General features: G+C 38.4%; 2 protein-coding genes across 7 annotated transcripts in view; one reads left to right on the forward strand and one right to left on the reverse strand.

Annotated features, from left to right (window-relative positions):
- On the forward strand, positions 1–12,203 carry esrp1 (epithelial splicing regulatory protein 1). Of its 4 annotated transcripts, none has more exons than XM_065245550.2 (15): positions 1–376; positions 583–711; positions 1,263–1,376; positions 1,493–1,607; positions 2,080–2,178; positions 2,257–2,311; positions 2,403–2,513; positions 2,638–2,770; positions 2,896–2,938; positions 3,328–3,629; positions 4,449–4,682; positions 5,660–5,858; positions 7,155–7,359; positions 8,628–8,772; positions 11,019–12,203. In XM_065245550.2, the coding sequence occupies exons 1-15, from the start codon at positions 245–247 to the stop codon at positions 11,127–11,129; spliced, it is 2,127 nt and encodes a 708-aa protein (XP_065101622.1). In that variant the 5' UTR covers positions 1–244; the 3' UTR covers positions 11,130–12,203. The 4 variants fall into 4 exon arrangements, with proteins under 4 accessions (XP_065101622.1, XP_065101620.1, XP_065101619.1 ...); XM_065245548.2 differs by having other exon boundaries at positions 2–376; positions 2,406–2,513; positions 8,601–8,772; XM_065245547.2 differs by having other exon boundaries at positions 3–376; positions 8,601–8,772.
- The window catches only part of epb41l4b (erythrocyte membrane protein band 4.1 like 4B), a 27,069-nt gene continuing 11,404 nt past the window's right edge, over positions 12,073–27,737 (reverse strand). The window contains exons 8-23 of one of the 3 annotated variants that reach the window (XM_065245545.2): positions 27,452–27,539; positions 25,198–25,286; positions 25,024–25,093; positions 24,550–24,719; positions 24,359–24,468; positions 24,176–24,206; positions 23,116–23,143; positions 22,774–22,889; positions 21,119–21,258; positions 18,979–19,094; positions 18,790–18,873; positions 18,374–18,438; positions 18,163–18,258; positions 17,958–18,072; positions 17,745–17,833; positions 12,073–14,288 (exon numbers count right to left, since the gene is read on the reverse strand). In XM_065245545.2, the coding sequence (XP_065101617.2) occupies positions 14,225–14,288; positions 17,745–17,833; positions 17,958–18,072; positions 18,163–18,258; positions 18,374–18,438; positions 18,790–18,873; positions 18,979–19,094; positions 21,119–21,258; positions 22,774–22,889; positions 23,116–23,143; positions 24,176–24,206; positions 24,359–24,468; positions 24,550–24,719; positions 25,024–25,093; positions 25,198–25,286; positions 27,452–27,539 (1,471 nt within the window). In that variant the 3' untranslated portion in view covers positions 12,073–14,224. Of the gene's footprint in view, positions 14,289–17,744; positions 17,834–17,957; positions 18,082–18,162; positions 18,259–18,373; positions 18,439–18,789; positions 18,874–18,978; positions 19,095–21,118; positions 21,259–22,773; positions 22,890–23,115; positions 23,144–24,175; positions 24,207–24,358; positions 24,469–24,549; positions 24,720–25,023; positions 25,094–25,197; positions 25,287–27,451; positions 27,540–27,737 lie in introns of all 3 variants that reach the window. The other 2 variants (XM_065245544.2, XM_065245546.2) reach the window with 2 other exon arrangements.

The raw sequence follows: 27,737 nt of genomic DNA on the forward strand, positions 1-27,737 counted from the left end.
GCACACAAAACCAGCGCGATCCGAGCAGCCATTGCGGAGCAGAGCCAAGGGTTTCGGACTAGTTTGCATCGATTCTCACGGCATTTAAAGGCCACGGGACACATAAAAGGAGGGTCCGAGCCCGGCACTGATCTGTCCATAGGTGTGGGGTCATTAGGGTCTTAGCTTCTCTGTCACCCGGAGTTGAACTCTAGGGGTTTTTCTTCTGGTATTGGGGTGGTGACTATAGTTTTTCCTTTTTAAAATGACGGTTAATCCCGATTATCTGGTGCTGCTATTTACTACTACATCTGGCGCAATTGGGGACCAGTTAGGGTCGGATGAGAAGGAAATTGTACAGTTGGTTTGGCAAGTTGTGGATTTAACGAATAAAAAGGTAAATTTGGTCTTAATCGTGTGTGTAGCCTATATGTTTGTGTGTGTAGTGGGGTTGTGGGGGTAAGAGCGAGTGAATTAGAAATTATTTACGACATTATGCTGATTAAATGTATATGGCTAATCTATTGAATATCCTTACATTTACGTTTAATATATTTGTAATTCTATATAATGCTATAACAATTATTGTCTTGGTGTTGTTAGGCTGGCGAAGTAAACGAACTGCTCGTCAAACCGGATCACATTGAGCTCTCTGAGGAGTGTCAGGAGGTGAGCGGACTTACCGAGGAGGCCTTGGCAACTTCTGCTCCTCTTGAGGAGGCCATCGATGAGGTGATTTTTTTTATATTTCTCATAATTAATAAGCTTGTTTTTCAGGACTCAGTAATAAGTTTTTTTCTGATGTTGAGAACATCTCTGCTCCTAAAACAAAATATTGTTTAACTAAGGCGTAATGACACGTGCATAATAAAAGAACGAAGACTGACCTAATCATCAGATTCATCATTTGGTCATCCGTATTATTATTTAGAAATTAAACACATGACATTTTTGATTTTTTACTTTTTTGTAGACGTTGTTATTGTGTTAAAATTATTTTTCTTTATAGTCTAAATCCATAAGGATGTTTGCATATGACAGTTCCTAGTTCATGCATGTCTTTTTCAGTCATGTTACAATGTAAATACAAACTCTGGGTCTGACAAGAACTCTTTTGATGGGCACCAATTTGTACTTTTGTGCTTCTATAGACCATGTAAACTCAGCTAAATGGTTGAATACATCAGAAACTTTATTGCTTATTATTAAAAACAAATAAGCTAGCTTGTGGCTTTACATTTAATGGCACATGAAGGCTTATGATTTTGTTTGTTTGTGTGCAGTTGACTCAGAGGTTATGTGCAGAAGTAGATACAGGTGCAGGGAACACCTTCTGTTTTTGTACAGATGGACAGTTGCACATTCGACAAGTTTTGCATCCTGAGGCTTCCAGCAAGGTAAGAAACTCTAAATGCTACAATGGGTTAAAAAGTAGCACTTTAGTTAGTAACCTATAGGCGCATACACACATGCATTTTCTATACAACTGACTGCTTGCATTTCTACTTTTCAGAATATTTTATTGCCCGAGTGTTTCTTCTCATTTTTTGATCTGCGGAAAGAGTTCAAACAGAAGTTCCCATCAGATGGAGAATTTAAAGACTTGGATCTTCAGATAATGGCTGACCGTATCCTTAAAAACATGTCAAAAGCTGACAGCCAGTGTGAGTCTCTGTTTGTGTGTGTGAGAGAGCGAGCGAGAGAGAGAGAGAGAGCATTTGGGTGTTGGCTTCAGGATCCCAAGGTTTTGAAATGCAAATAGACTCACAATAGTGTGGGCTCATCGAGCCAGCAAGAGAAAGCCAAGAGTGTTTAGCCAACAAGCTTAACCTGCCACACCTATGCCATAACGTCTTAATGCCTACACACAGTCAAACACACAATGCACAATAGACACAGCCATGTCTGGCCAGTAAGAAAGGTTAATTCAAAGTCATACTCTCTCTTTCATGTTTGCATTGTGATTTTATTGAAGACTTCTGTGTTTTAACTGTTCAGTGTATGAATCGTGTCTTAGTTGTTCCTTCTGCATTCACCGGTGTTATAAACCAGTAACATACCCTCATGTATTTTGTGTTCCTTGACTATGGTTGTGGTCAGACCTGAATGTGGTGGTAGATTCTTCTTCTCATGCCTTCATTGCACACAAGGTTCAGCAGATGTCAGATATTGTTTTAGCGCTCATCTCTGAGCCAGAAAGTAAGTACTTGTAACAAATATCTTGGATGTAATATGTTAAGGGGTAATCTTATTAACCTGCTTTATTCTCTTTAACAGGCCATACATTTTCCTGCCCTGAAAAAGTGAATGACAAGTTTGAGACCGGCACCTGGTGAGCTATTAAGTGTGGTCAATTACTAAGTGCATTAATGTTGCGAAGATATAAGTTAACTTAGTTACACACTTTGTTTGTTTTTGTGTAGCAGTAAGATGGAAAGGGTTGATGATAACACAGTGATCAGAGCTCGTGGTCTTCCCTGGCAGTCATCAGACCAGGACATCGCCCGGTTCTTCAGGGGTCTAAACATTGCCAAGTATGAGCACTGTATCTGATAACAACCTGACAAGACAAATTTGCATATCACAAAATCATCATGCAATCTGTGTACAACGACAATCGAATGCTTACCTGATGAATGACTCTCTTTGTGTGTGTAGAGGAGGTGCTGCACTGTGTTTGAATGCTCAAGGAAGGAGGAACGGAGAGGCACTTGTTCGGTTTGAAAGTGAGGAGCACAGAGATTTAGCCCTGCAGAGACATAAGCATCACATGGGCACCAGATATATTGAGGTACTTTTATGCCAATAAAGCTGTTTACATGGGTCTGGTTACACAAAACTAGATTTCTTTAAATGAATAGTAGGTTTAATGTGAAAACTCATTACAGCTGTACAGTGACAACTTGTGCCTTACAGGTTTACAAGGCAACCGGTGAAGACTTTCTGAAGATAGCAGGAGGTAAAAAAGAATGGTTTGATTGGCATTATCTCATTTCCCTCTCATTTCCCTATGGTCTGTGAAAGCCACTCTGCTTTTAAGATTTTAATTTACAAAACAATTATTTGTATCTTTGACAACATTGTTGTATAACTATCATAGTAAATATATTTGCTTTAAACTAAATATATTCTCAGATTATTTATTCACCCATATTTATCCCTGTGAAACAAATATTAAAGCTTGTATTTTTCTTCCCTTTCGAATTTGAACCTGGGCCCCTTTCATGCTAAACCAAACCTGTACCAGGTGCATAATATCCCTGGATATTTGCATTCGTTTAATAGTTTATGATTTGTGTGGTTCTGTGTTGAGTAGCTCACTCACATGAGCAAATGTTTCATTGACAGGCACATCTAACGAAGTGGCAAATTTTTTGTCACGGGAGAATCAGATCATCATCCGCATGCGCGGGCTTCCGTTTACCGCCACTGCAGAGCAAGTCCTGCAGTTTTTCTCCCCGGCGTGCCCAGTGACGGATGGCAGCGAAGGTATCCTGTTTGTACGCTTTCCCGATGGCAGGCCCACTGGGGACGCGTTCGTCCTGTTCTCCTGCGAGGAGCACGCTCAAAACGCCCTGAAGAAACACAAGGACATCCTAGGCAAAAGATATATTGAGCTTTTCAAAAGCACCGCCGCCGAGGTGCAACAGGTGAGAGATCAGCACGTGTCTCTGGGTTTGAAATGATGAGTTGTTTGGATTGCTAAACATAACACAAGTCAAATGAGACTTTTTTGGGTGTGTACGTTTGTGTAGGAACTTGTATGCAAGCTTGCTGAAGAAACTCTCAGATCAGCAACAGTCTTTATATGTTCTGTCATAACATTTTTCCACCCAAAGCAGCTTCACTTTACCTTTAACATTGCTACTGAATTTATTAAATTACTTGGAATACCTTTGTGTTAATATTTAGCTGTCGTAAATAGCAAACCAAAGCTAAAGGTTGAGCTCACCTTAACATGCCTTTGAGCTGTTCTGTGTATCTTTTAAACTGATTTTAGTGTTCCTATAACCCTAAAGATATGTTTCAGACTTATGGTGGGTTAGACATGCTTGCTGCCTGGTAAAGTTTCAACAAAAATTATGCATGTTGTCAGAATACATAAGGGCGTTTCAGGACACAGACACACCAACACAAGCTTATCCTGTGTTTGCATGGTGTCAAATAATATATTCAATTAGAACACTTAAAGTCGAAGTATGGTCCATTTTTTACTGGTCTGCGTACCGTGCAATTTTCATTATCAGAAGAGTGCATGCGTACTGTGCGTGCACCGCCAGATTTTTGTAACCCAGCATACATTGTGCATGCTCCTACAGTAGTACAGTATGGAGCCCAGGAGATGCATTGCATTTTGTCACAGTGCGTATGCATCTAACTGCACCTGAATGCAAAGGATTGATAATGTGTCTGTATCTGTTTTTGTCCAAGACATTTAACTCCTGTGTTTGTGTGTTTGTATGTATCAGGTATTGAACAGATACTCATCGGCCCCTTTAATATCCGTGGCCCCCTCACCCATCTTGTCTGTGGTGCCCCAGCCCACATTCGTACCCCCAACCGCAGCAGTAACGGGTGTCCGCGACTGCGTGAGATTGAGGGGTCTGCCTTACGATGCCACCATCCAGGATATATTGGTCTTCCTGGGAGAATACACTGCTGACATCAAACCACATGGAGTGCATATGGTGCTTAACCAACAGGTAGATTTATTTTTTACATTTTGCAGATATACATTTTATCAGTAAGTGTGATCCCTGTAATCACACTCATGACCTTCTGCTAAATAGGAGAATATGCTCTACCAGCTGAACTATAGGAACATCTGTATTTTTATAAATTGTTAAACACTTTTTTAGTTTTTTTTTACCTTTGGGACAGCCAGAGGATCCAATCCATAAAAGTGATTGATTACTCACTTTAGCTTTTGCAAAGACTTGTGTTTCTTCATTCCTTTACAATGTGTTTCTGCATTGACTGTCATGCTTTAGTCTACAATATCTTGAAGCACATTGACAAAAACTAAACTGGATTTTAAACCCTCAGGAGAATTTAGCTTAAGTTGGAAGCTGTGTTTGAAACATAGTTGCTTGTTTCTAACTCTTCTAAACTATTCATTGGCTGGTCAACTAGTGATCATTACCTGAAAACCATTCTTACATTGATGCATTTGACAGACACCTTACAGTGTACAAGGTATACTTTTATTAGTGTGTATAATTCCTGGGTATCGACCCCATGACCTTTTCAGCAGGGAAGCCACTATTATATTTCCATACAAAGCATTGTGCTTATGTAGCTTCCTTTTAAAGGGGTTGTTTACCCAAATATGAAAATGATGTCATAATTTAGTCACCATCATGTTGTTCTAAAACTGTATGAGTTTCTTTATTCTGTTGGACACAAAATAAGATATATATTTATAAATGAATATAAATATATAAATAAGCACAGAGTTGACAGTACCCATTGACTTCTATAGTATTTGTTTTCCTACTATGGAAGTCCATGGGTACCGTCAGCTGCGTGGTTACCATAATTTAGATTAGAAACTCATACAGGTTTAGAAAAAAATGAAGTGAGTAAATTATTACAGAATTTAATTTTTTTATCCGCTTTTACTGGATTTAATCCTTTTAAAATAGAGTTGAACTCAACATATTTGTACGTGTTTGATCAGGGTCGCCCATCTGGAGATGCCTTCATCCAAATGCGTTCGGCCGAGCGGGCGTTCCTGGCCGCCCAGCGCTGTCACAAGCGGAGCATGAAGGAGCGTTACGTGGAGGTGTTTGCGTGCTCCGCTCAGGAGATGAACATCGTGTTGATGGGAGGAACGCTCAACAGGAGCGGCCTCTCGCCGCCGCCATGTAAGTTACGACGTAAGTGCCGCTGGGCTCTGGGCTGCTTCTCTCAGCTGTGTGTGCGGGTAGGTGGCGCTTCACGCCTTTCTGTTTTTTCTCCTCGCTCTCACTTATTCATTTTTTGGTGGGTGTCCTGTCCAATTTTTCCAGAAGTGGACGGGAATGGGTATAAGGAGCAGTAGGAATATTATCGGGTGAATGTTTTGGTTCCGTTCAGATCTGATGACTGCGGCGAAATATTGCCAAGTTACTCAGATGCTTTTCCACAACGGGGGGTTTGATTTGGGGTGATTCACTACTGATTTTGTTATCAAAGATATCAATCCATTTGTTAAGCTCGCAAACACAAGGCACGTGAAATGGAAAGGCACCTTTCTGTTTGGATGTCGTTTAGTTTTCTCTCTTTTACAGTTCTAGTTCTGGATAGATCATTATTGTAGTCACTTTCCCACCCTTATAACCAACAGCAGCAGGTATATAAACCCAGTACGTCCCAGATTGACCCCACCGCCTGCGGGTATTTCCTGCTGTGTGTTCTGCTGTTACAGGGTGAAGGGAACATACCTGTCTTTAGCTGAATTACAGTGACAGATATTAATGGTTTTGGGTCTGCTGCATGCTTTGTGAATGTCGTTATGACAAAAAGAGTCTGAGTTTGAAACTTTAAGTTAATCTGTAATAGCAAACTGGTATTTTGCCAGCTCAGTGAGCGAAAATTCATAAGACAGATGACTTAAACATTATAGATGAGATTTGTAATCGTACCTGAAGTGTTAAATATGTGGCAAGTTTAAGTTGGCAGCTAGACGACAACTCATTTAGATACGGCAGTATGCTTCACAGGCAGGTTCACATTGTGACAGGTTGTGTTAAGGTGGGCTGCTGCTCATGTTCATGTTTATATACTCTAAATTGTTCATTGTTTGTATAGTGGGATGACTGCATGAGCCTGTGATGACAAACAATGAACAGGACATGGGGTGGAAATGGGCTGTGAATGTAATTAAACACAGCAGTTGAATGCGGAAAGCCCTCATCGTAACTTGGCTCATTGGCTCAGGTTCAGATTCACACCTTTTAATTTAAAATACCTTGATTAATCACCAGTCTTATGATTAAAGACTTTCTACAAGCCTGATTTCATCCAAAATCACGACTAGTTGCTATAAGCCCAAAGTATGCATCGGGTTTTACTTGCTTATGCATATGTGTAACCGAAGTACACTTTGGGCCTAAAACTGACAGCGTCAGAGTCAAGCAAAGATGTTTTTGCATTCAATAATTCTTTTATATCCCACTTCCCTCGTTTTTTAGGTTTATCCCCTCCATCGTATTCATTTCATCCCGGGACCACTGTCCTTCCAGCAGGGGCTGTCCTTCCTGCAGGGGTGCTACCTGTGGAGCCAACAGCTATTTACCCCTCCCAGTTCCTGCTGAGTCCCCGCCCCCTGGCACCTACAACAGCCTTCTACCCTGCCAATAACCCGCTATACATGAACTACACTGCCTATTATCCCAGGTAAAGATTGCAACTTACCTATTATTGTTGTTTACCGTAGTCAGTCCAGGACTGACATGCAAGCAGTAGTTACATTTATAGAAGGTGTGGATGATTTAGGTAAAGACATGTCTAAAAAGTGCACATATGTGACCCTGCTTGTAAAATCCGGGTTACAGTCTCATGAAGGGGTGGAAAACCCCAATCAGAAAGGGTTTATTCTAGTCCCAGACTAAAATGCATGTTTGAGTTGCCTTCATTTTAAAACATTCTTGCACTGACATCCTTTAACATACTGAATATCAGTGCCATTGTGTTGTCTCAAGATGCACCCCAGTACTGTTTGTTGTAAAAAGGCCTAATCCTGGATTTATCTAAACCCTGTCCGGGAAACTGACCCATAATCTATTAATGAGATCAGGAGCAACAAAGTTTGATTTCAGTCATTCACTTTCATTTCAAACTATGACATGACAAATTTTAATTTTGGAAAGTGTATATACACTTGCACTGTTTTGAAAGGTTGAAAATTACTTACAAAAGTTTAAAGTGTGAATATTTGTATGCTTGCATTGAATGAGCTTTAAGGTGCATTTTTGTTATTTGCCTGAATATTTAGTGTTTGTGTGTGTGAGCTGTGAGTGAACATTTCTGAAATGCACCTCTGAAATGTACATAATGACTTTGTCTACGACTTGCACAACCAGGACTGGGTGTGTTTGCAAGGGTAACTACACAGTGAGTGCATGTGTCACACCCATGTCCTTTAATATAGCTATAATGCCTATTTCAGCACACTACATAGTGACAGAACAGGTTACGGCATAGGTGTGTATATGAGCTGTAAGAAAGGGAAAAAATGAACAGTATTCAAGTTTGGGAGGATCATAAAAGGCGAAGAGAAAAAACTGTTAACAGATAAAAACACCTCTGTTTTCCGACCAATGGCAGACATTTGTCAGGAAACATGACTTTTCCAGTTATGTGTAGTGATGATAGTACAGGCAGAGAAATGACACACTTAAGGGCAGTTTCCCGGACAGGCTTTAGATTAATCCGGGACTAGGCCTTAGTTATATTTGGACATTAAGTAGTTTTTTTAAAACAATACTGGTGTGCAGGTGTTTTTAACATGCATTTTAGCCTGGGACTAGGATAAACCCTGTCCAAGAAACCACCCCTTTAAAGCAGATATGTTGGTAATATTTTGACATCACATTGTTTTCTAAATGTATGTACATCTGTTGTTATACTAACCACAGCCCACCTGGCTCCCCCCCTAACATCAGCTACTTCCCAGCCGGCCACACTTCTTCTGCTGGTTCAGTCCTCTCAGCCCCGCCCACAGCACTGATACGAATGCAAGGTCACGCCCATTCCCACGCTTACAACAGTGGAGTTAAAGAGATCCTCAGTATGGTACATGGATATCAGGTGAGTTTAAAATATATAAACTACTTAATAACTTCAGAGAGGGACAAATACACAGTCAAATATAACAGTTCACTTTAAACCATTAAATAATTCAAAAAGTAGTGACAAGCCACTACTATTATTAATACTGATCCAATAGTTTGTTCCACATCATAAATTGTGCGTGTGTGTGTTTATAGGCAGGGCAGGACTGGATTGTAAGGAACATTAAGGTGTGTCCTGTGCCCTGCGGTGTTCAGCATTGAAGATTTAGATGCTTTAGTGGGTTTGAGTAACAGGACAGCATAGTTGCATTGTCACACTCCCTAGTTGAGCGAAACGGGTTCCTCTGGTCGGAATTCTCTCACACAAACACACTTGCACTGAACTAAGGCGCGGTGCATTGACCTGCTATAACTTGACTGACGTTAATAATCTCTTCCATTCCTACAGGAGGCCACTGTTAGGTTTCTGCTATTCCAGATTAGAAAGAATTTATATGATAAACTATTGTAATGTTTTGCATTTTGAACAAACTACAAAAACACTTAATCATCTTAAACCAAAGATAGATCGTATGATGCTAGTTTAAAAGATGCACCCATGCATCTTTATTATATATATATATATATATATATATATATATATATATATATATATATATATATATATTTATTCATGACTTTCTTTATATATATATATATATATATATATATATATATATATATATATATATATATATATATATATATATATATATATATATATATATATATATATGCGTACGGTACATTTTATACTGTACCGTACAAACTGTATATTCTATTCCCCTTACCTACCCTTTTCCCTAACCCCAGCCATCACAGAAACCCTTCTCCTAAATTATATATATATAATTTATATTTTTTTGAGGAGGTGAAGGAGGGGCATTAGAGATCAGAGTAAAATTGGGTGTGCCACTGTCTTCTTGAAATTCTTGCTTCAGGTTAAAGGGTGTGAAAGGGTTTTAGTGTTTCAGCCTAAGTATGTTTACCTAAGTGTTTTTGGCCTAACATATATGTGTGTTTGCTTAACCTTTACATGCTTTTGAAGATGCAAGATGATTTTTACATGGTCACACAAAATTACAGCTTGAGAGTCTAGATTTGCGCATTTTCAAATTTTCTAGTTGAATACATGACTTTTTATTAGAAATGCACCGATAAATCGGCCAATAATCGGTATCGGGCAGTAACATTTCTCCGCTGTCAGCTGATGGTTTAAAATCAGTCGAAAGTAATGTCCTGTCAATCAAAAGAGAACAGGAAAATGTAATGAATTTGAGCTCTGTGTATAGAAAATGTAAATAAACATCCCTAGTTTAATGTTTCGATATTAATGGTAAATCATTAATAGGAACGAAGAACGTTTAAAAAATGTAATCTTTGGAATTTAGTTAAAGGTGCAATGTGTAAAATTTAGAAGGATCCATTGACAGAAATGCAATATAATATACATAACCATGTTTTCAGTGGTGTGTTAAGATCTTGCACAATAAATAGATATGTTTTTATTATCTTAGAATGAGCAATTTTTATTCACACCAGGGGTCCACTTACAAGGAAGTTGCCATTATGTTTCTACAGTTGCCCTAAACTCACAAATTGTTATAGAGCGCATTTTGTTACTACGTTGTCTCAGATGATGACATGTTGGTCCTGTTGAGGCTACCATAGTTTTAATATACGTTTCGAAAAGGACGGGTGACCTTTGGACTGAACTGTTGGTTGCAATTCAGTTCGCCACTATATGCCACTAAAACTCCCTGACTGCATCTTTAATGCAAGTGAAAATAACCTTAAAATTATCGGCAGATATCACTCTGAATAATCGGCTAACGATATCGGTGCATTTCTAAAATTGTCAGTTTGATAAAATTATCACGTACATTTGGGGTGGGACTAAACTATGAGAGTTTTTTTATTTATTTCATTATTCTATTTCTTTAAGAACCAGACACTAAAAATATTTGACATCAGAAGAGTAAAATGTTATATAAGATGCCTGATGGGCTAATAAAAACATATTATAAATACATCTGTGGCTCCCGCCATGCATAGCCGCAACTTGTGTGCATTTCTCATGAAGGCAATAAGTTTGACTTGGTCATTTCCTAGTTAGCCAGTAAGAGGGCTCTCACTCAATTGAGGTGGTCCTTATTACAAATAATAAGGCATAAGCATGTATCTCTTGAGTAAACCTAATTTCTTTCTTTCTTTCTTCTTTAGCCTGGCAACAGTGATGCCTTGGTAACTCTCCCCTCCATGCTCTCAGCCAAGCAGCCTATTGGAGACCACACAGTAGGAGGCGGGGCCTATCTTGACTTGCAGCTGCTTTAAGCCAATCCCATCACAAGGCCACGCCACGTGTGGAGCATGGATTCAACAAACCCCTCAAAACGAAGCAGTTTATGCCATTCCTTAGATAGCTATTTATATGAGATTTTTAAAAAGAAATATATGTATTTTGACATTAATGTATATTGCACATTATGTGTTTTTTTTAATGCATTAGAGCTAATATTGTAGTTGCTGAAGTCAAATATGTGTTTGTGAGAGTTTGTATGTTTGTGTACATACACATGCAGTGATGTTCACTCAGGAAATAGCTCCTCAAACCAGGTTACCTGCTGCATTAAAACTTCATTCATACCATACATTTAAGCCAAAGGACCAGATAAAAGTGTGCATGTGCGCGTGTGTGAGTGCTTGTATGTCCCTGTTGATGTGACTCTACCATAAGTATGTGTAGATGTGTAGAGACCTTCTCAAGCCTTTATTCTTTTCTTTGAAGGTTTTTGATATGCATGATGAAGTTCAGAGAGCTAGCTGTTTTTACATGTTTACAAGATCGGCCAAATCCTGCACTGCGTCGTGTGTGGATATCTCCAACTTGTAGTTTTACGACAGTCATTTCGCCAAAAATGCTCATAATCAGGAACAATTTATAACCTTTGTGTTTTGTGTGTGTCATTTATTAGAAATATGTATTATGTATCCTTACCCGATCAATCAATGTACAAAATCGTATGGATAAATGTGCTAGTTGATGTGTGTATGATGTTTAGCAGATGAATGTATGTGTTTGTTTGTGTGCTATCAAAAACACCAAAAGTCAATGCATGTGTGATTATTTACTGCACTCAGAGAGTGTTTTGGGCCTGCTGTAATGCACACAGGTGTATTTTCACCTTTTGTCTGTGTATTAAGGAGAGTGTTCGTGTGCATTTGATGGAATGTGAACAGGTTTATATTTTACCTGCAGCTGTATCCCGTACCCTCCTGTTTGTTTGTTTGTTTGTTTATGCCAATGTGCCACGTTTATTATACTCTGTGCTTTTTTAAATACTAGTGAGTAATTTGCATGTTTAGGCTTTCATGACCTGTAGGAGTAAAATGTATGACAGTAAATTAGTCAGTGTGATTTATTTGTACTGAGAACCCACACATGCCAATAGGCAGTAGTGAAGCCCCAAAGCACTACTGTTCTCATTTATGTTACCAATTTGTTACCATTAAATCTTTAGTACACAAAATGTAGAAAAAGAAGACAAAAAACTGGCTGTTTGGAGAAAGTATTATTTTATTTTGATATTTTATAATAACTTAAAATAAAGCAAATTTAACAACATTTTTGAGGGATTGAGTGACTGAATCATTGTACGTACTTACATTTTCAAACCTATAAAAGTCATCTAAGTTAAATAGATTTAATTTGAATCAAAGTGTTGTTATATCAAAATATTAACAATGGAGTTGCTCTCCCTTATGATAATCTGGTTGTAAACAAGAAAATAAAATGTAGTTTTCATTGCGTTGCAAATCTGAAATGCATATTTAATGCCCTCTAGCGGGCCACGCGAGATTCAAAATACGTTCATGCTCTACGTAACGCCCTTTCGGTACGTCACACTTTCGGTTTTAATATTACAAGAGACATAAGGTTGTTGTATAAAATTGTCTTTCTTTGTGAAAAGTGATTTACATATTAAGGATAGCGGTTAATTTTTACACAAAATATATATATTAGAAATATGCATGACATCAAGCACAGTTCGAAATGGAATAGTGTAGTGCTTACTGAGCAGTATACACTAGCCTACTATTATTTAAATAGTATGTAAGGCAGTACACGAGGGCCGTTCGTAAACGAAAGGCTGCATCCTCTAGAGGTCGCATTTGTAAGCTGCATACCTCATGAAACGTCTTATTAAAAAACAATTTATTTTTTCATAAGTATATGGGGGAAAGTGAGTTGGTAAATTGTTGTTGATGCTCCCTGATTTTTGTTCTTTCTTGCTTATTTTAAAAGCTGTGTTTGATTTATATTGTGGGCTTCTACCTTTTCTAATGGGTTGAGTACTATGTGAAATTTTTTGTTTTGTTTTGTTTATTTATTTATTTGTGTGTTTTTAAATGTTTTTGTTTCTATCTTCTTAGTTCGAAATAAATTGTTATTGAATTATTTCTGAATATTAACAATTATAAAGTTAATCGTAAATTGTTGCAATATCCTTATGACTAGCGAATGTAATGACCGCAGTTAACTGAAATAAACCAGGCTTGATTACGTATGCAGCCTGCATATGCGACCTCCATGAGGATGCAGTCTTCAGTTTGCGTAACGGCCAATTTCCTACGTCATGAGAAAATACATATGTGAAACATTTTAATGTGCAAATTGTTACATTACCTTATATAATGTTGACCTCGTGACCTTAAAAAATAGGCCTATAAATGACCTTTGTCTCTGTTGGGATACAGCGTAAATGTACATTTTGGCAAATGAAATTGATTAGTCAGATATTACATACATGCAAAAAAGTGGAAAACTGTGAGAAGTATACATACTGCATACTACAGAAATAGCACAATAATAGTAGGCTATTCTGAACATTGCCAAAAATACAGAAGGCCTATGCGCTGACCCATTTTTAATAAACTCTGTCCTTTAACCCCAAACCTCAGAAAATCATAAACATACATTGTAAAACATTTAGAGAAAAATAAGTATAAAGACTTTATAACAGTATTGATACAGTTTACAGGGGCAATGCCATGCTGTAAAGAAAAACACACATGTGCACAAATATGACCCTGCCCAAGAAACCAGACTGAAGTCATAATCGAATGAGTTGGATTTTACTCATTGATTTTAATCTTTGACATGATCTCCAGGATATTATGCAGAAAACCGTAGGCCTATATATCAAATATTACTTTCACTGAATTTTCATAGGCAGGGTCACAGATGTTTCTGTGAAGGCTTTAAACATCGCTTTGTGATATTGGCATAATGTTAGAATAGCTCTTCTATCATCGAGGTTTGTTACAGATCCAAGTAGTGTGTAAATTAGTGCATTGAGTTAAGGGCTCTTTAGTCCGGTTAAGTCTTGTTGTCTGTAAGCAGTTGTGTTATGAGTGTACGTGCCGTCTCAGAGTTCGGTCATTAAAAGAGCCCTCAGTAGTTTTTCTCTATCCACCCGCAGGTCTTCAGAGCTTTACAAACACACGCATACAGGCGGAAGAATGAACAACATCAAAACCCAAATCAACAGAAAAATGGACAGACATGCATACCAACAAAATGATAGGAATAATCACAGACAAACAAACAGACAGATAAAAAGATAAATTATCTGTTAGTGTGTGAAAAGAGACAAAAACATATATAGCAGGATTTAAAAGCCTGAATTCATCACTGTCAGAAAGAAATGTCAAAAAGTGTCCCTATAGCTGTCAGTGGAGCAGTACCCTTTAAAATAGTCTACCATTTAGGTACACATATGCCAATAGTTACTTTTAATATGCTAATATAAATTTTGGTACCATTGTGTATCTGACGTAATAATAGGAACCCTTTAGGTACAAAGGTGTAGTTTTTTTTATTAAAGGGTACTGCCCCAATGATAGCTAGGAACCATTTAAGGCTATTGATATCAAAAGTCTAGGATATATGGGCGGTTTCCCATACAGGGATTAGACTAGTCTTACACTCTAAAAACAAACTGTGCTAAATTGCTCTAAAAGTGGTTTACTGGCTCGTAATCATAGGGGAACCATTTTAAGTGCTATATAGTACCTGTGTAGCACCTTTGTAAAAATATATTGTGCTAAATAGAACCATATCTGGTGCTATAATGGTGCTATATCACCCCCGGATGGTTCTTCGTAGGTGCTTTATAGCAGTGGTTCTCAAACTGGGGTCCGGGGCCCCCAGGGGGGGTGCGAGATGGTGCCGGGTGGACCCAGTTTTATGACATTTTATAAAATACATTCGTTTAGCATGAATTCTGTGTAATTAAACCTAAAAAAAATATGGCTACTAGCCAACAGCACTACTTTGTATAACTTAATATGTTTTGTTTAATTAAAATGTAAAATTTTAGAACAGTTTTTTGTCCTAAAATTTTCATTTGGGGGCCGCAAAGAAGTGCACCGTACACAAGGGGGGCTGCACGCGGAAAAGTTTGAGAACCACTACTATATAGCACAAAAATGTTCCCCTTATGATTATCCCTTACGAAAATTAACCATGGTTTTATTGTGGTAAAAGTGTAGTAACCATGTTTTTTTGTGTATTGATTACTGTCAACAAAACTATGGTTGTACTTCACTAACCATGGTTTAACTATGGTTTTTGTAAACCATTGTTGTCTAAACCATGGTTATTTTGTGGTTACTATGGTTTAACTACAGTAACCATGTTTTTTTGGTTTTAACTGTAGTAAAACCATGGTTAATTTTCGTAAGGGATGGGCTTTAGTGCTATTTAGCACCATTTTTTTAAGTGTAGACTAAAAAAAAAATTTAAGAGCTGTCCAAACTGAAAACAACTTGCACTGACATAACTTAAAATACATCAGTGCCTTTTGTTTTGCCTCAAAATGCAGGCCAGTAATGTATTTAGTAAGGCATGTTTGTTAAAACTAGTTATATTTTCTAATTAAACTAAGGCCTAGTCCTGGTTTAAGCTAATCCCTGTCCAGGAAACCGCCAATTAAAGTCTAATTTAGTCTAATTTAGACCTGAATATAAAGTTTTAGGCTTTTCGAATAAAAAAATATTATTATGTAAAATAAATTACACATTTTTCAATTTTGCACAATATTTAGGTCACAGATTAATTGTAAACAAAATTGTGACCATTACATATACACTCACCTAAAGGATTATTAGGAACACCTGTTCAATTTCTCATTAATGCAATTATCTAATCAACCTGGTTGCTTCAATGCATTTAGGGGTGAGGTCCTAGTCAAGACAATGGCTGTTTCTCAATATGCGTTCTTCAGCGATCTTGCATCCTTGTGTTTTCGCTTTACGTCATCATTAACCGTCAAAGTTCGCATGAAAATACCCGGATGTGTTTTTGAATCAAGGATGCGTTGAGTGCAGACTTGAGCGCTGAAATCATGTGGTCATGTGACCAACAGGACGATCTCACAGATCTCAATTCTCACAAGTGAGTTTTGTGTTCTCGCGACCTTCTGAGTTCGTTCTTCCAAGGTCGCCTGGCAAGACCAATCTCCATGAGAACGCAAGTCCGTTCTTTGCGTTCTTGGAATTGAAAAACTTTCCTGAATTCCAAACTGAATGTCAAAATGGGAAAGAAAGGTGATTTAAGCAATTTTAAGCGTGGCATGGTTGTTGGTGCCAGACTGGCCGGTCTGAGTATTTCACAATCTGCTCCGTTACTGGGATTTTCACGCACAACCATTTCTAGGGTTTACAAAGAATGGTGTGAAATGGGAAAAACATCCAGTATGCGGCAGTCCTGTGGGCAAAAATGTTGATGCTAGAGGTCAGAGGAGAATGGGCCGACTGATTCAAGCTGATAGAAGAGCAACTTTGACTGAAATAACCACTCGTTACAACCGAGGTATGCAGCAAAGCATTTGTGAAACCACAACACACACAACCTTGAGGCGGATGGGCTACAACAGCAGAAGACCCCACTGGGTACCACTCATCTCCACTACAAATAGGAAAAAGAGGCTACAATTTGCACGAGCTCCCCAAAATTGGACAGTTGAAGACTGGAAAAATGTTGCCTGGTCTGATGAGTCTCGATTTCTGTTGAGACATTCAGATCGTAGAGTCAGAATTTGGCGTAAACAGAATGAGAACATGGATCCATCATGCCTTGTTACCACTGTGCAGGCTGTTGGTGGTGGTGTAATGGTGTGGGGGATGTTTTCTTGGCACACTTTAGGCCCCTTAGTGCCAATTGGGCATCGTTTAAATGCCATTGCCTACCTGAGCATTGTTTATGACCACGTCCATCCCTTTATGACCACCATGTACCCATCCTCTGATGGCTACTTCCAGCAGGATAATGCACCATGCCACAAAGCTCGAATCATTTCAAATTGGTTTCTTGAACATGACAATGAGTTCACTGTACTAAAATGGCCCCCACAGTCACCAGATCTCAACCCAATAGTGCATCTTTGGGATGTGGAGGAACGGGAGCTTTGTGCCCTGGATGTGCATCCCACAAATCAACTGCAAGATGCTATCCTATCAATATCGTCCAACATTTCTAAAGAATGCTTTCAGCACCTTTAAGAATCAATGCCACGTAGAATGAAGGCAGTTCTGAAGGTGAAAGGGGGTCAACACAGTTTTAGTATGGTGTTCCTAATAATCCTTTAGTTGAGTGTACAACAGGAATTGACCACGTTAGCTTGTCGTGGAGGCATGGAGCATCGTCAAATCATACTGATAACATGATTCATCAGCTAGAGTGCATGTTGTCATAAAAGCAGAACAACAAATAATAAAAACTTTTCATTCAGATTTTTATACTGATAACCTGCAATATATTTGTAAGATTAAAAATCCATTGCAATAGATTAGTGGGAGACAGAAGCAAAACAAAAATGGACTTTTAAACCTCACTATAAACATCATAAAAGCTTTTATAAAGAATTTGTTATGCATGTGTGTTACCTTTGTGTGTGTGTAGTATAGGGTAGCAGCTGAGGTACAGGATTTGGGCACAACAGTGGAGAATGCTCTAACCGTTGAGCATCCTTCTGCTATGGAGAAACAAAAATGCATTTGCATAAGCCGTGCAACATCTCACGTATAGACAAACGCATCAATCTATGTTCACTGTTCTATTTAGCACTGGCATCAGTATGAGTTTAAGAAGAAAGTTACCGGTGGATATATTGGTGGCTGGACCTGTTTGTCCAAGGAGCTGTTTGATGTAGTCTTTCCCATACTGCTCTGGGAAGAGATAGCTGCAAGTGCTTCTGGGAGGTCATCTTCATCACTATGGTTACTATATGGTTAGAGAGTATAATTCAACAACTAAAAACCTCAACCAAATACCTTCAGAAGATAAAGACCTAAGCTGACTCACAAGCTGAACTGTCGGACAAGGCGTTTGCGGCGGTCTAGTCTTGGCTTCTCTATATTCAGACTGCTTGATCCCGAATCCTGCGATGAGCTGGGATACCTGATATAAAGTCCAAAGTCAGTGACATACAACTGATAGCATTACAGTATGTTAAGGGTATTTTAATTGTGTTTAGATTTCTAGCTTGTTAAACAATCTCATCCAGAGTTTGTACCTGTCAGTTTGGTCTCCACTTGAAGAGTTCCCCTTTGAGGTTCCACTGTCACTTTGGGTGGTACCCTGTAGTTAGAAAGAGCAACCTCAATATTTGTGCTGTATAAACTGTTACAGTGTCATAATTAACCCCTTGATATAGCTGTACAGTTAGTAGAACCAACATGCTGTAAAATCCAGGTATAATTATGACACTTTAAAAGTGGCTGGTTTTACTTAACTGGTCAGGGATATTAATAATAAGCTATAGTCCAAGCTGTGATCATTTTGGACAACCTTGTGAGGGGTTAGCAAATCTACTGGGGACCTTATTTAGATTGAACTGGCTGGAATGTTTGTCAACAGATGTGTGAACTTTGCACAAGCGTTTGAGTATTCATCACCATGCTTATGCAGTGTGCCTGTGACAGGATTTACTTTGGAGATGTTGCTCTTGAGACGCTCTTGTAAAACCGCAGGGGAGGAAGGAAGACTTTTCTCAGAAAGAGGTTTCTCTTCTGCCTGTTTGTATGGAGAACGGAGAATCTAAGAAACTAAATGCGTATTTTCATTGCATAAATTACACGGCTAACTTTTCTAAGAGACCATGATCTCTGAATAACTGACCATGTCTATGTTGATGTGAAGGGATGGCCAAGGTGCAGGTTCTGCTTCCAGCTGATGCTGACTGTGTAAAGCTCGATCCAGCTCATCTGTCCGTCCAGGAGACACAACCCAAGCTTCTAATATAAATAAACACACCAGCATACATATCATGAAATTCATCTGTAACTTACCATAAAGAGATCATTTATACATTTTAATCATGTGTCATTCAAAACTTATAGTGGAGAGCAAGTGTATAATGACAAGTAATGATAACAAGTTCTGTCCCTGGTCACCATCACTTTAAATGTATGTACATATGTGGACATTCCGTTAATACACGTGACCCTTAAGTAGCAAGGGTATATTTGTAGCAATATACAAAAATACACTGTATGGGTCAAAATTACCACTTTGTTTTTTTATTCCAAAGACCATTAGGATAATACCAAAGATTATGTTCCATGAAAATATTCTGTAAATTTTCTAAAGTAAATATATCAGAACTTTATTTTTGTGAGTGGATGCAGTGCTAAGGACCTCATTTGGATGACTTTAAAATTTCTCAATATTGTTTATTTTTTGCACCCTTGGATTCCAGATTTTCAAATAGTTATCTCTCACACAAATATTGTCCTATTCTAACAAACCATACACCAATGAAAAGATTATCAATGGATCAGCTTTCAGATGATGTTTCAAAATATTGACCCTTATGACTGGTTTTGTGGTCCAGGGTCACATGTTTCTATTTATAAAGAAAACACCACACATGAAAAAATACATACTGCAGTAAGTTGTTTACTGTAGTAACATTTCTATATATACGGGTGGTTTCCGGAGAGGGTTTAGATTAATTCAGGACTAAGCCTTAGTTTTATTAGGACAAACTTTTCAAAAACATTACTGGTGTGCATCTTGAGACAAAAAAATGGCACTGATATACGTGAGAATATATCAGTATGTATATATGAAGATATGTCAGTACAAGGTGTTTTTAAATTAAGGCAGCTCAAACATGCATTTTAGTCTGGGACTAGAATAAGCCTTGTCCAGGAAACTGCCCCATTGTATTTTTGAATCCTACTTTAGTAAACACCAAAGTATACTGCAGTTTGCATTAGTTATTACTGTAGTTAATTAGAATACTACAGTGTAGAATACATTAAAACTCCCCCAATAACATAGAAAATGCATTTTTAAATGTGTTTCTAGCAGAAAATGAGTCCCAGTGTGTGCGCAAAACTTCCTGTTATTAAACAAATCAATCTATTCTTCTTTATATAATCTCCTTTAAACCGCAACAGTCACACAAAACAGGCTGTTGGGGATCCCCTATCAATGTGATGTCACATTGATTACACCCCAACCATAACCTCTCACACACTCCGCCTTATAAGCGCGTAGTTCAACCTTCTGTCAGAGACACGTTTTGATGTAGTCCAAAGCACATGTGTAAGCGCTCTACCCTCTACTTTGCATACAGGGAGGGGAACAGAAGCTTTTATTGCATTTAAAGCAACACACACAAAAACAGCATCAAATGGCCATGTTCAACATCATATAATGAAAGATCTGTAGTGTATTTTGAACTGAAACTTTACAAACACATTCTGGGGATACCAGAGACTATTTTTACATTGCAGAAAACACCTAGGTTAGTGGCCCTTTAATGAAGTGTAGTGATTACTATAATATAGTACAATTTATATGATTTACTATTCTAAAGCTATAGTTAAATGTTATATTTTTTCATGTGCTAGGAGATATTTAAATGACAATGTTCATTTTAAGGTGAACTGTTCCTTTAACGCAAGTGGTTCCCACTAATGAAAAAACTGTAGTATGCTATAAGTAACTAGCTACTATAGAGAAAATGTAGTAAACTGTAGTAGGTATATTATAGTTATTACATCGTGCCAATGTACACTTTAGTATTAACTATGGCGAATTAATAAACAGTTTTACATCGTATGTTATACTAGTATTTAGGCTAGTAAAGCTCAAAAACCCTACAGTTAGCAAATACTAAAGTATACTACAGGATCTGTGTGGGATGTAGTAAAGTAACACTTTTCAACATTAATTTCATTAACAAAAAGTGTCTCACTTTACCTTACGTCACCCTACATTCTGTAAATGCGGTACAAGTGCAACTCACTAGGTTTAGCTGTCGTGATGCACAACGCTTCCGGTTTTTCGTATCCATGGTGATGGACGCAGCGATGTATTTTCCCAGAGAGCGGAGCTTCATTTTCTTCAACACTGAACCTCCGAGTGTCTGCGCTGCTTAAGGGAAAACTACAAACCACAGCACAACATTCACGTCAACAAAAATAGTGAGTTAAACCTAACAGCTACACTTTATTTTAATGACGTATGACAGAAAAATAGCAGAATAATCACACATACAAAATGTGGTATCTTTATTAATCCCTGTAAAATCACAGCACAGTGAACTCCAGTTCAATGCCATGCAAACCCCACTAGGCATGATTAATTTTAAGGTAACATCACCTTATGTATAATCGTGACAACAACAAATTGACATGAAACATGCACAAACAGGTTTGTGGGCCGACAGGTATTGTTTATGCAGATGATGTTAGTAAAGAGAAATGGCTAATGCAAAAATGAGAAACAAATGTCAAGGGTTTGCAGTCAATAAAACAGTGAGTCGATTAGTGTAAACACATTTATTAAGGCAGGTCTTATTGCAGCAGTCCATAATCATTAAAACTCTCCCCCTCCCCTCGCTATGATTGAATAGATTGTGATGACCAAACACAAGGATCTAAGCTTTGTAATGATTAATACCACATACAGAAAAGTACTTTCAAATGTGTTTTCAAAAGGAGAATTTAAATTAAGGAAAGCATTTAATACAAGCATAAAAATGCTTGAATGTTTGTAAACAATGAGGCGGTTGTCTTGGCATATCATCATATAACTGATTCGCACTCCAAGTAAACTTTGATGAGTAGGCGTAACTTGCACACATCTATCACAGGCCAGGCAATCCAATAAAAACGAAAATGATAAAATAGGCAATACCATGGTGCTCAGCTGTGCTTCTGCTTCCACACGAACACATCTGTCTGTATTTCTAAAGATGCGTAATAAACTAGATCAGATGTTTGAGAGTTGATAATAAACTTCAGCAGCACACTTGAGTAATCTGGCTCTAGTATACAAAGCCAACAGCAGCAGTTACATATTCCTGACATCATCTTTCTCTTACATAATATACTCATGAGGCAAAATTCAATTAAATGGTTGAATGATGCAAAACACTAAAAGCTACACCATTTCGATTTAAGAGTCACAATGTGTCTTTTTCACTCAGAATATATCTGATTGGATGAAACACGTCACATGATGAATGGATGATCACTCCTGTAGATGAGATGATGGGGTTTGGTTTGTGATGCTGTGGATCAGTGGTAGCATGGAAAGACGGTGCTCATTGGTCTGTTTAAGCGGTGCGAGTGGTTCATCAAAACATTCACATGCTTAGAGTGCAGTCATAACTTTGTCCCTGTGCACCACAGACACGCTCCTGCCATCACATTCAATTAAACCACTCTCACCAAACCCAACACTGCTCGCAGGGGGTCTGTCCACATAGGAGGGTCTAAATCAGACACACATGCACATGCAGGTGAAACAGATGAGATCAGAGACATGCACACTGACATCAGCACATAAACATTTTCAAGACGTCAAGGTTATATTTTCACAGAATGTTCTTCTATTCATATATATTATTCAAACAGTTTTACTAAAACTATTTATCTTTATAAATGAAATGTATACCTGTGTGGTGGTGGAACATGGCCCAATTCCATTGGCTGTACATACAGAGGGTGGGTTAAACTAGATGGATGTGATCTTTGCCAGGGTTCCTGTGTAATTGGAATGTTGTGTGTATACTAGAGGAAAACGTTTAAAAAAATTACTAAAATCTCTTGCCATTATTTCATTACGTGGACATCAAGAATGCATCAGTCTGCCTACATGGTTTAAAAAAATCACGCTAGATTAACTTCCCCAAATGGTTCAGTGATTTTTTTGATCGTGCTCTTAAAATAAATCCCCACATGTAGGTATGTCTTCCTAAATATAATCATATTCAAAGTATGAAAATTAAAAAAGTACCGGTTGTGAGCGTGGGCTGGCTTGAGCGCTATAAAAAAAGAGAGATAATTTTCATTACAGACAGTAAGCACAACAAAGAAATTAAAGGATTAGTCAATTTTCTTAAAAAAATCCAGATAATTTACTCACCACCATGTCTTTCAAAATGTGGATGTCTTTCTTTGTTCAGTTGAGAAGAACTTATGTTTTTTGAGGAAAACATTCCAGGATTTTTCTAATTTTAATGGACTTTAATAGACCCCAACACTTAACAGTTTTAATGCAGTTTAAAATTGCAGTTTCAACTGAGTTTCAAATGGACTCTAAACGATCCCAAACGAGGCATAAGGGTCTTATCTAGCGAAACGATTGTCATTTTTGACAAGAAATTTAAAAAATATGCACTTTTAAACCATAACTTCTCGTCTACCTCGGTCCTGTGACGCACCAGCGCGACCTCAAATTATTGGGTAATGCCGTGGACAGGTCAGGTGTTACATATGTGAAATGCACATTTGCGGACCATTTTAAACAATAAACTGACACAAAGACATTAATTAGTATCATTCGATATAAAAGAACTTCGTAACGGTCCTCTTTCTCAACACTTGTAAACACTGGGGCGTAGTTTCGATACGTCATCCGTGACCTCTTGACGTGATGACGTATTACGTGAGGTCGCGCTGGCGCGTCACAGGACCGGAGATAGACGAGAAGTTGTGGTTTAAAAGTGCATATTTTTTATTTTTCTTGTCAAAAAATGACAATCGTTTCTCTAGATAAGACCCTTATGCCTTGTTTGGGATCGTTTAGAGTCCTTTGAAACTCCGTTGAAACTGCAGTTTTAAACTGAATTAAAACTGTTACATGTTGGGGTCCATAAAAATTAGAAAAATCCTGGAATGTTTTCCTCAAAAAAAAAAAAAAAACAATTGTATTCTCGACTGAGCAAAGAAAGACATCAACATTTTGGATGACATGGTGGTGAGTAAATTATCTGGAATTTTTTTTAAGAAAATTGACTAATCCTTTAAATCCGAAATCAGCTTGCATATAGAAGTGTATGAATGCGTGGCTTTACCTTAGATGTGGATGTTTCGCTGGAGTGATGGCTGTGGAAGACAAAACACTCATAAATGACGTAATACTTGAACTAAATCAGGATTTAAAGGTTGTAGGGTCAGATGCTGTCAGATAAAGCAGAGAAAGAAGAGCATTGGTTAGAGTATCGAATAAAGAAGCAGCATACATCGCACAGACCTACCCTTGCCCAATGACTGTGCTCGTGATGGGTATCTCTTACTAGGTCTTCTCTCAAAAGTGCTCGCTCTCCTGACTTTACCACTGTGTGTGGCCTGATATTCAGTCCTTCCACTATAAACACAACAAAATTTTAATTAAAATATTTCTATCACTGTAAATGTCACCAGAATAAGCATGCATGTTTGTGCATACCTGAACCTAAAGCGGGAGCCTAGTCGTGTGAAGTCGCTGCGGCTGTTCCTGCTATTTGTTGGTTGTCGGAGCCGGAAGAAGGCGTGGCTTTCCACCGCGCACTTCCATAAGTGCTTGCATTCCCGAGAACTCGACAGCTGGAACACAAAAGTGTGCTCCTGCTCTCGGCCCTGGAGACACAAGTATACGTGCACATGTCTTAAAAAGTGTGCATGACACAGTAGAGTTCTTGTACTAAAATAAAATAAAAAATATAACAAAATTATTCCAGTCTTTCTTTAAAATCATCATTATTTACGGAGTGTCAGGCCCCAAAATGTGTCTGTCTCTGTCTGACAGGCAGATGTTTCTCAAAGCTAAAATGTATACTTTCTGTTCACATGGACAATAAAATGTAATATTTAAAATACATTGACTTGCAAAATAACCAGCACAGAGGATATGAATTAGCAGGTTTGTGCATGTAATGCCCACCTTCTCGTCATCTTCCACCACTACCAGAGTCAGTCTGTTCTTTTTGAAGTCAAGACGGGTTATTTTTGGCCTGATTGGAAACATTTAAGTACAGGCACATGGTGAGAGGAGAAATAAATGTAAAAGAAAAATGTTGAGCTAACTGCTGGTCAGAAAATGAATTGTGAATCTCACCAAAAGAAAAGACCAATTTTGCTAGAACCCTCGAACACTAAGATTCCGGTTGGCGTGAGTCCCAGGGCGTATTCTCCTCCATCCCGTCCCTTTATGATACAGCAGTATACAAGAAATATCTCAAAAACATATTCAACAGGCTTTAATACATAGCCACAAAATAAATACCTGCTAAAAATAGCTATATGCATCATAATAATTCTTCGGAAATTAAATAGATTATGCCACATTTGAAGTTATTGTAGTGGTATTTTAAGGTATAAAGCAGCTGTTATTGGAGTATACACTCACCTAAAGGATTATTAGGAACACGTGTTCAATTTCTCATTATTGCAATTATCTAATCAACCAATCACATGGCAGTTGCTTCAATGCATTTAGGGGTGTGGTCCTGGTCAAAACAATCTTTTGAACTCCAAACTGAATGTCAGAATGGGAAAGAAAGGTGATTTAAGCAATTTTGAGTGTGGCATGGTTGTTGGTGCCCGAGGGGCCGGTCTGAGTATTTCACAATCTGCTCAGTTACTGGGATTTTCACGCACAACCATTTCTAGGGTTTACAAAGAATGGTGTGAAATGGGAAAAACATCCAGTATGCGGCAGTCCTGTGAGCAAAAATGCCTTGTTGATGCTAGAGGTCAGAGGAGAATGGGCCGACTGATTCAAGCTGATAGAAGAGCAACTTTGACTGATATAACCACTCGTTACAAACCAGGTATGCAGCAAAGCATTTGTGAAGCCACAACACGCACAATCTTGAGGCAGATGGGCTACAACAGCAGAAGACCCCACCAGGTACCACTCATCTCCACTACAAATAGTAAAAAGAGGCTACAATTTGCAAGAGCTCCCCAAAATTGGACAATTAAAGACTGGAAAAATGTTGCGTGGTCTAAGGAGTCTCGATTTCTGATACATTCAGATGGTAGAGTCAGAATTTGCCGTAAACAGAATGAGAACATGGATCCATCATGCCTTGTTACCACTGTGCAGGCTGGTGGTGGCGGTGTAATGGTGTGGGGGATGTTTTCTTGGCACACTATAGGCCCCTTAGTGCAAATTGGGCATCATTTAAATGCCACAGCCTACCTGAGCATTGTTGTCTGACCATGTCCATCCCTTTATGACCACCATGTACCCATCCTCTGATGGCTACTTCCAGCAGGATAATGCACCATGCTAGCCTAGAAATCTAGACGCACCCTAGCGGCCGCAAAATATATTTGCTGCCAGGGTTTAGTCTAGGCACTCACAATACACTTAACCGGTCCAAAAACCAAAATTTGGTCAGGCCAATCACATCGTGTGTAGCGTCTGTGGGGCGGGCTTAACATGATGACGACAGAGCTGCAACGGTTCCTACTTGAAAACAGAGAATGGCTGCTGCTGCTGGCGAACAGCTTTCTTTTGAAGCGGCTTTGGCCGCGACTCTGGAGGACTTAGACTTATGTTTTTCTTTGAGAGAAGAGCAAATAACCCTACTGAAGTCATTTTTAAGCAAGAAAGATGTGTTTGGAGTTTTGCCGACTGGTTACGGTAACTACGTCACCTTCTTCGTTGCTCTGATCCGTCATAGCGCTATCCTATTGCGTGCAGAGGCATTTTGAGGGACAACCTTATATCCCGCCCCTTGCATTGAGCCGTTTGTGTGAAGAGTTGCCAGACCTTACATCTTGATGTAGGTCTGGCTAACCAGGCTAGCACCATGCCACAAAGCTTGAATCATTTCAAACTGATTTCTTGAACATGACAATGAGTTCACTGTACTAAAATGGCCCCCACAGTCACCAGATCTCAACCCGATAGAGGATCTTTGGGATGTGGTGGAACGGGAGCTTCGTGCCCTGGATGTGCATCCCACAAATCTCCATCAATTGCAAGATGCTATCCTATCAATATGGGCCAACATTTCTAAAGAATGCTTTCAGCACCTTGTTGATTTAATACCACGTAGAATTAAGGCAGTTCTGAAGGCGAAAGGGGATTCAAACACAGTATTAGTATGGTGTTCCTAATAATCCTTTAGGTGAGTGTATATGTTAGTATGTTATAGTATGAAGTGTAAGTACAGTATATTAGAGTATACTAACATAAAGAGATATAATAGTTTTTATGGAGAAATAATAGTGCCTTTGTAAAGATCTAATAGAACTTCTATTAGTGGAAATACAATTCTGTGAATGCCATGAGTATAAAAGGGAAAAGCATGCTGGGACTGTTAATGTTAACTATAATCAGTATTTAAAGATATCACCTTCACAAAGTGCATATCCACTCCATACATCTCCAGCCACTTGCACTTATTCAGAAAGTTCAGCTCGGCTTGAGATGGGCTCATTCCCCTGCGTAGAGACGTATTTGTCAACAATGTAAGCTTATGAATCCTAATGAATGCCATAACTCATCAACCAAGACCCATTCTTAACCATAGTAACCAGTTATTTCATGTCTGCAGTACAGCAACCCCCTCTTTGCAATCCTGCCAGCATCTGCCATATGTCCCATTGAGTACATCCAAAATGCTGTGTCTCAAATCATTT

Source organism: Paramisgurnus dabryanus, chromosome 13, assembly GCF_030506205.2.
Source record: "Paramisgurnus dabryanus chromosome 13, PD_genome_1.1, whole genome shotgun sequence".
NCBI classification, from domain to species: Eukaryota; Metazoa; Chordata; class Actinopteri; order Cypriniformes; family Cobitidae; genus Paramisgurnus; species Paramisgurnus dabryanus.

What these genes read in the sequence shown, in the direction of transcription:
- esrp1 (XM_065245547.2), top strand. Translation starts at nt 245, where the DNA reads ATGACGGTTAATCCCGATTATCTGGTGCTGCTATTTACTACTACATCT. An exon ending in AAGTTTGAGACCGGCACCTG is followed by an intron (nt 2,312 to 2,402) that starts GTGAGCTATTAA and finishes GTTTTTGTGTAG; the next exon opens with CAGTAAGATGGAAAGGGTTG. An exon ending in ATATGGTGCTTAACCAACAG is followed by an intron (nt 4,683 to 5,659) that starts GTAGATTTATTT and finishes GTGTTTGATCAG; the next exon opens with GGTCGCCCATCTGGAGATGC.